The sequence below is a fragment of the Capsicum annuum genome, chromosome 2 (genome assembly GCF_002878395.1).
Source record: "Capsicum annuum cultivar UCD-10X-F1 chromosome 2, UCD10Xv1.1, whole genome shotgun sequence".
Classification (NCBI taxonomy): Eukaryota; Viridiplantae; Streptophyta; class Magnoliopsida; order Solanales; family Solanaceae; genus Capsicum; species Capsicum annuum.
In genome coordinates, this window is record NC_061112.1 from 111,988,195 (window position 1) to 111,997,593 (window position 9,399).

At 31.5% G+C, this 9,399-nt stretch overlaps 1 protein-coding gene across 1 annotated transcript; it reads left to right on the forward strand.

Annotated features, from left to right (window-relative positions):
* The first annotated feature begins 5,503 nt into the window (after positions 1 to 5,503).
* On the forward strand, positions 5,504 to 7,758 carry LOC107861100 (fe(2+) transport protein 1). The gene is made up of 3 exons (XM_016706483.2): positions 5,504 to 6,328; positions 6,935 to 7,084; positions 7,301 to 7,758. The coding sequence occupies exons 1-3, from the start codon at positions 5,702 to 5,704 to the stop codon at positions 7,604 to 7,606; spliced, it is 1,083 nt and encodes a 360-aa protein (XP_016561969.1). The 5' UTR covers positions 5,504 to 5,701; the 3' UTR covers positions 7,607 to 7,758.
* The last annotated feature ends 1,641 nt before the right edge of the window (positions 7,759 to 9,399 follow it).

Consider the following 9,399-nt stretch of genomic DNA (forward strand, 5'->3'; position numbering starts at 1 on the left):
GGCAAATATTTGACTTTGAAGGTTTGTCATGGAGCAAGTAGGATCAAAATTAGTGTTAGACGGTTTTGCGGCTTGCTTCAGGGGAAGACACTGGCAAAACATAGAAGTGAGGCTTTAGGCTTGTGAGGCTAGCTTACGCCATAAGCTTCCGATTGTATGCCATAAGCACGCCTAACATTCAACATTCGGAGCTTGCCTAATAGATCTTAGGAAAATTATGGATCGAATTTCTTAATTAACATTATTGACCCTTATAATTCTATAATAAATAAATGACGCTTAGTATTTTTTCTCGTCTATATGAATAAGAAGATTGAAAATAACTCAAATAGCATGTCATTGCATTGCATATTTACTCTTCAAAAGTATCGTGAGGATGAATATCATTTAACATTTTTTTGAAAAAATATTTAATTAGCTTAATTTTACATCATCACTTATCATTGATCTTCATATTATTGTCATGCGTTTCAAAATTATCATATTTTCTCATTTGTCATATGTTTCAAAATCATCACTATTTGAAATGATAACTATCACAATATATTGAATTCCCATTCTTATTTAAGTAGTCATCCACTTCAAACCAAATAGTAAGTAAATTATTGTATTTTATTTTCTCAAAATTATCATGAAGGTACTTATAAAGTTTGTTTATTTTTTTTTAGGAATGTAAATTGCATAGTACAATAGTAATATATTTTTTTAATAATATAATTCTTTTATTATTTGAATGTACAAATGTTAGCGTTGAATTGTATATCACAGTAGCTATTATATCATTTCTTATTTATATTTATAAAATTATATTAGATATTTTTTTTTTTTTGAGTTTGCTTAGTCATGTTTTTAATAGTTTATAATTTTTACTTTATAACTCTGTTTTACTATATTATAAATTAAAAATAAAACAATCACGTGCTAACTAAAATGCTTCGACTTCTAAAACACTCATCAAAATTAAGACCACCTTTCCTAAAGATCCGTAAGTGTAATTTTCTAAGGTTACGCACAAGAAGAGGGTCCACTTTCTTGAGGACCTTATGCATATATTTCAAAAGAAAATAGCAAATAAATAAAACATGATTTAATTAATTTGTTTCTTGTATGTTTCATAAGTCGAAAATTGAAATATAAAAAATGTTAAAAGAACAAACATTTAGAACTGCTTTAACCTTTAGAAACACAGGCGGATTCGAGTACATGCATCATATATATAGGTTGCCTATAAAACTTTATTGAAAAATTATATAGATAATAATAAAACAAAAAATTAACTATTGGTTTTATTTTATATCTAGGCTTTATAATAGCCAAACGATAAAATTCTAAATCAACAAATCCTTCATTATAAAGCATTATCACCTGAGTAATATGATGAAAGTCTTGGTTTAATATTTGTGAAGTATATTTACAAGGTCATCCTACATACAACTCTACCTTCTCCTCCTTAGTAGGCATTATCTGAGCCGACTCCAACTTTTTCATATCTTCATCAACTGAATGATTTAACAATATTTTTTTTTAAAAAAGAAACACAACTGTATCTTCTCCCTATTACAACAAGCATTATCTATCCGACGTTGAATTAAATTTTATCGTGGCAGTAAATTCAGAATACTGAATAATTAAATGTAAAAAAAGAGAACTCTATCTTCTCCCTGTAGCAGGTATTATTCGACGTTGAGTACAAGTTTATCGTGCTAGTAAACTTCAGAATGTTGAATGATTAATTAAAAAAGAATACAACTCTATCCTTTGGACGTACGAAGAGCCTTGTAAGATTGGATAATGTTAAAAAGTGAAGAAATAATATCTTTCTAATCTACATTTTCCATGCCATTCTATATATAGGAATTTCGTACAACTTTTGGATATAGTACTTGTGAAGAAATGGTCTAAAGGCTTTTAGTTGACAATTCATACTATAATTTCTAACGCAGAATATTTTTTTTTAAGTGCATCACATGAGATTGACAGATTACCAGCTTTCCAATAGTTTATTGTTATTGTAATTGAAACTTCTATTTTATTGGAATCATTTCATCATCTAGTGTTGGCCCCACGTTAAGTTGAATTTTATAAGATGAAATTACTAGTTAAACATAGACTTTTATTTAAAAAAATTCCACTTTCAGAAATCTAAACACTATATTAGGACGAAACATTTGCTATGTAATTTGTCGCGTCTGTCATTTTCTTTGATTAAAATATGTGAATATTAGACTAAGATCCAAATTCGAGTTTATTTCTCGCAAGTCAATATATTAGAAAAAAGAAGCCAACGAATTGATGAAGCAAATTTATAACCACAGGAAAAGAAATATCAATGTAAGTAGATGAATAATATGGAACACCTCAATCAAATTAATTGACACAAAACACCATTCAAGTGTTTGAAGGGAAGAAAAATAAATGTTACCCCATATTGACTATTTTTCTTTAGGACAAATCCATCGGTGGCCCTCCAAACTTGATACGATCTTTCACTTAGACATTTTAAGTGAATATTGTTTATTTTTGACACCTCAAGTAGCTTACGAATGTGTTATTTTGACACCTTTTTACATCAGCTCTAGCACGTGAATTACACTCGCTTTTGACATGGATTAAATGACCAATTAATTTATACCAACTCATTTTAAATTGCCACGTCATTATATGCATCCACAATTTTTTTTTTAAAATGAAACAAAATACATTATAAGATGTCCGATGAATTAATGACACGTGGCTTTTGACCAAATAATTACAAAACTTCATCTTTCTCACCAAACCATTCTTCAAGCTCTCCATCAACGGAGGTTGCAACTTCTATAGCATTTGTAATATCAGATAATTCGAATCCCATTCCAACCAGTTCAGCAACAACTTAGTCTGGATCCATTTACTTTCACTCTAATAATTGCTTCAACAACAATGCGGCTAAGACAACACATACACAAAAAATCAGATATTCTAAATTGAACTAAAATCAAGCAAATTGTAAACTTCTGAACTTAGGGGAAAAAAAATAACTCATATACAACTACATTGACATTTGAGAACTTAAAATAATACAAATAATCTAATTATTCTCTAAATTCAACCAAGAATTTAATAAATAACAGATTTTCAAACTAGATCTAGAAGCTTAACCTCTATATTTTCAATCCGCATTAATAGCTTCTCGAATTTTAGATGTATGACTAAAAAATATGGAGGAGAAGAGGCCTGTGTTCAATCAGAAAATTAATCGACAAAAGAAAATTAATGGAGGTTGAAAGATGTAGGATACTCCATTAATGGAGGTTGAAAGATGTAGGATGAAAAAATAGGGAAGAAGATGGTTAATTTAAATGAAAAATGGGCTAAAATAGCGTTGCACGCGCCCAAAAGCGAGTGTGATACGCTCTCTTTGTTGAATCAACAAAAGGTGTCAAAGTGACACAGTTTATGGCTACTTGAGGTGCCAAAAGTTAACAATGTCCACTTGAGGTGCCTAAGTAAAAGATCATGCCAAGTTTAGGGGGCACCGATGGATTTGACCTTTTCTTTATGATAAAGTTAATATATGCACCCTTTGAGGTGTGGCTCACTAGTCGGGGGTTGAAAACTCACCATAGCTACCTGGGACCGATTCCCAGGTAGGATCTTTGAGTCGAGCCTGTCGCACCGGGCTTGCCTAGTGCGGTTAAAACCCCCTGATGTTACTTGCAAGCTGTGTACATGGGGGTTTAGCCAATGCGCACATCCGAAAGGTATAGCAGCTGCGGTTTTTTCTGAAATTTCCACCCAAAAAAACTAATATACTTTTAGAGAGATGGGCCAATAGATATAAAAGAACTACCACCACTCTACAACTTTTCTAATTAAATTCTTTTCTTTAAACGTCTTTCATACAAGTTTCATAAGTAAATATCAAAGAAATTGCCAAATGCTGAATACTATTTAAATAATTGATTCCCGATTCTATTGTCAAGAACATCTCAATAAAATTAATGATCTAAAAGTAAATTTTAATTGATGTCTTTATATATATATATATATATATATATATATATATATAAAATAAAAAATTAATGTTGCTTTTTTTTTTTTTAATAATTATTGTTTTTAGTGTAGTATTATATTTCACATAATAATAATATTATTATTTATAATAATAAGAATTGATTGAAGTTAAGAAGATATTAACCACGTATTTTCAATATATTACCTTGAATATTATTATAAACATATTATTTATTATTATAAATTTGACTAGTTTAATTCAAAATTTCAAAATATTTCAATTGAATGATCATCATTTTTCACACTATATTCAATATTATCAAAAAAAATAAAAAATTATAAAATTAACAATCAATTATTTTTTTTAGGCCTTGAGATTTTAAGGATCTAACACAAAAACTTTACCGGCCTTATTTTTGAACCCTTGTCTATTGGTTGACAATCAAGGCCAATAAAGATGGGGTTCATTTTAATTTTTGGTTGTTAGGCTATCTCCATGACCTAATAGAAAACTAAATTGTACTTAAACGTACAATATATATATGACTACATGTCTCTAATTTAGACTATATCTCAAAGATGACTTCTTATTATTCCATTCTTTCTTTAATATCACTAATGATATTGTTATACCAAAGTATTTGATTAAGAAATATATTTATTCCTTTTAAAATTTTTAATATCACTAATGATTAGCTGTTTCTGAACAGTTCCATTCCGAGATTCTCTCCTTTTCTAAAAATCCATTCTAGTGGTCCATATTTGGAAGTTGAGCTTGGGGATCTGTTTTCAAGATTACTTTATTCTATTAAGGAAAAAAAATAATATAAATAACATAAATACCAACTTTTGAAAGTAACAACATTCTCTCCTATTTTTTTAAATTGCTTTACTCTTTCTTCCTATTAATATACATAACACAGTCGACATATACATAGCATCTGTGATTTTTGTAATATGTCTAGAAAGTTGAAATTTTTTGTAACATTGAAAACATAAGTTGTGTAATTGTGTAATTTTTTTTTTTTTAAAATACAGCAGGCCTACTGATTGATAAATTAAATTTACCACGATAAAATATCTAATGTTTGTAGAATTACTACTTCATCCCTCATGTCACAAAAAGAAGTGTTTAAGAGACTCGTCTTGCAGCTGGCTTAAATTGTGAAACTATTATGATCTTCTTGTTTAAATAAGCAGATTCTACGATTTTAATTTGTCATTTATAATTGCCTTAAAATGCTTGTACTTGAGTATTTCATTCATTCCAATTTTCTTTTAAGACATGAAATGTTATACTTTTAAATTCCATGTAGGACAAGAAGAAAATACAAAGTCAACTCCAAACTCGTTTGAAACACGTGCCATTTGTAATGCAGAAAAGCTGCAAACTCTAATCACTGATTAAATCCACACTTCTTGTCTGTTACATACACATGCCTGCCCTTATATGGGAGTAATATAGTACAACTGCACAAGTAGCAGCTTGTACCATAAATTAATTACTAATAACCAATTCATAACTCAATAGCTGTTACTATATTAGCAACTCTTCCATCTAACTAACTAATTAAAATGAATTTATTTTTTTAATCCTAGATGATATGATATATATAGTAGCTCCTTCAATTCCAGCTATCATAACATTCATAACCCCAAGCAAGCAAAAAAACCATATTCACTCAAAAGTCAAGCTCTATATTGCACAATGTCAAATTTTAATATCAAGCACATTGCCATCTTCTTCATTCTCATCTCAATTTTCACTCCTCGAGTTTTATCAGTCGTAGAATATTGTGGAGAAGAAGAAGACAACTCATGTGTCAACAAATCCAAAGCGTTGTCCTTAAAAATCATAGCCATAGTCTCCATCTTAATCACTAGCATGATCGGAGTATGTCTTCCATTATTCTCACGTTCTATACCTGCCCTAAGCCCAGAAAGAAGCCTTTTCGTGATTGTCAAGGCATTTGCAGCAGGAATTATCTTAGCCACGGGCTTCATGCACGTGCTACCGGACTCTTTCGACATGTTATCATCCAGTTGCTTGAAAGAAAACCCATGGCATAAGTTCCCCTTCACTGGATTTGTGGCTATGTTGTCTGCAATAGTAACGATGGCTATTGACTCTATAGCTACTAGTTTGTACAGCAAAAAACATAAAGCTGGTATAGTTAATCCAGAAATCGGTCAGGGTCAAGATAGTAATGATCAAGAGATGGGGGCAGTGAATGCTGGACATTCCCATGTACATTCACATCATCACCATGGATCCTTTTCGACTAAAGATGGAGTTGATGGCACAAAACTACTACGATACAGAGTCATTGCCATGGTAATTAATTATCTTAAATTGTTTCTATTAGTGGTAACTGGTTATTCATTTTCCTTAAGCGTTTAACTTCTTCTATATATGCACTGGACATGCATTATAAGGCCAACTAAATGGTAAATATAGGTATGTAACTGTCCATATATAATTCAATACGGTGAAAGTCAAACAATCTCTATTATTTGGTGTACTTGCCTGATAGTGATGCAAATCGGAATCTGATCTTCTTAGTTGATCGATTTGTTTATGTTTTACTAAAATTTATTCATATCATTTTGTCCCTTTGACCGAGTTTTATTTTTTCTTTTTATCGTTGATCGATTCATCAATATTATTGAACTTAAAATTTAGTATAGGAAAGAATCAAATGAATAATCTTACCTCTTCCTTTCTTTAGTTCAGTTCTAGAGGAATTGGAAAAGTCGTATACCCGCCATTTCTAAATAAGCCAATTAAAATAAATTACTCCACATGAGCGTTAATTCATTTGTAGCGAGTTAATTATACATGTTTAAACTTGTTATTTATTCTAAATCAAATATATAATATTATTGATCAATTATACTTAGTCAAATAAAATCATCACAAAAATTGATAGTGCTTTTGCAGGTGTTAGAGCTGGGAATCATTGTGCACTCAATAGTGATAGGGCTATCATTAGGTGCTTCAAGCAATACATGCACAATTAAAGGACTTGTTGCTGCACTTTGCTTTCATCAAATGTTTGAAGGCATGGGACTTGGTGGTTGTATTCTCCAGGCAAGTGTTTATTATATGATGAAATTTCATTGAAGTTATAGTTTCTTGACAAAAATATTGATCGAGGTTTCCTATATACCCCACCCCAAGGAGGATCGATATTGTTTCCACTTTTCCTTCTGCGTGACTTGAACCCTAAACGTACCGGTTCGTGGTGTAGATGCTCAACTCTTATTGCATTATATTTTCTAATTGAATTTTTATGTTTTTATTCAGACTGAGTACAAGTTCTTGAAGAAGGCAATAATGGCATTTTTCTTCTCAGTAACAACCCCATTTGGTATAGCACTTGGAATAGCACTGTCAAGTACTTACGAGGAAAATAGCCCACGGGCATTAATAACTGTTGGATTACTCAATGCATCATCTGCTGGTCTTCTAATCTATATGGCTTTGGTTGATCTTCTTGCTGCTGATTTTATGGGTGACAAGTTACAAGGTAGTGTAAAGCTACAAATCAAGTCCTACATGGCTGTCCTTCTTGGTGCTGGCGGGATGTCTCTTATGGCCAAATGGGCATAGTTTCGTATTTTATACTTTAAGAAGAATAAGTTTGTGAAAATCCCTCCTTTACTTTGCTTTTGAAATTGTAATTTTCTGTCCTTTCCAATTTCGTGACCGAATTTGAGTTGCGAAATATTCTGTAAAATTTGCCTCACCTTTTTATTCCTTAATTATTGTATCAAAATTTTGGAGCTTTTCATCTCAATTAGAGGAACCTGAACATCTCAAATAGAGGAACATGAACATTTCAATTAACGGAACATAGACATATCAAATAAAAGAACATGGACTATATATATAAGGCAACATGGAAGCTCAACCTAGCTAATGAGAGCGACTAATGATAGACATCTCAAATGAAAAAACAACCAAGGTAATCGCGAAAAGACATTAATCATATGGATTGGTCTTGGGATACCTCAGTCTTAGCTCGTTGATGATGGTAGGAAGATACTTTAAGCTGTAATACTTTCACTTTGCTAGTAAACATTGCAAGGAAAGATGCACCGTACCAATAAAGGTTGCAATCATTGTGAGTACATAACATTAGAAGTCGTTAATCATGTCTATTTGAGATGTTTATGCAGATTTTCAACTTTTTAACAAATAACCATCATATCCTATATTTTACAAAGCAAGAGTAGATCACACACGGGAGAGATCAGACCCGCACTAACACACCTATATAGATGTGGAACAGTGACATAGATGTTAGGAAATTTACTACAATATTGATATTGGATAGGAATTAGTAATAGTAAGAAAGTTGTCACAAACACTGTGCCGTGGAAAGCCACTGCCTTGAAAGCGATTTCGGCCTGACTCTGGTACAAATCCTTTTAGACGGTCGCTCCCCAAGGTTCCACAACTACTTCCAAACATGTGCACTTGCAGCTGGAAGTTTGGAGTTGCACAAACCATTGTCCAGAAATTCACAAGGAATAGTATACCAATGAGGAGAAAGTAATCAAGAAAGAAAGCCAAGAAAAGGCAAATGGTATTTCTTTCTGTGATGTGTTTTTTTCATCAAGTAAAGAGTACAATTATATAGGTGTGGGAATGTACGTTTTGGTGAAGAAATAAATAAGATCAGTTAATATCTCATTTACGACAAGTGTTTCATTAAAGAATATTTGTCTTTAACTCTCATCACAACAATTAATTTGAGAGAATGAATGCGGATTTTTTTACTTTGCATTTTAATCTGCACAATTAATTGGAGAGAAATGAATGCAATGAATTCATTTTTGTGTTTTCATTCATGAACGGAAAAGCTCACATTCCCCTATAAAATGCAAAGAAAAAAATAATAGAAATAATTTTTGTGCAAAAGAAAGGACGATGTACTTAAGTATCAATATCTTTAGATTTGAATTGATACGTAGTGAAATGAGGCAACGACAAATATCTAATAAATGAAGCACTCTTGAAAAAAGTGGATATACGCTGAGACCCCACAACAGATACCATATCATTGATTTTATGCAAACTCCGTGATACTCATAAAGTGCTTTTATGGTCATGCACACAAACCTTGGGTCTCATGAGTGCTCTAAAAAGACAACTCAAGTTTTCATCAAAAGGTGACCAACTTTTAATACTCAGGTAGGTGATCTATCAAGCCTATCTCATAGAACACCTTAAGGCTATGAATTATTAAGAGCAAACATAAGTTCAACCTTATAATACACTACCTCACGCCATAGGGATAAGATATGTAGTGTTTATTGAAGGCTTATATGGCTTTATTTGACCGTAAATGGGTATCCACCATATTACCTCAATCCATTGGATTTAGCTCCATCCACCTT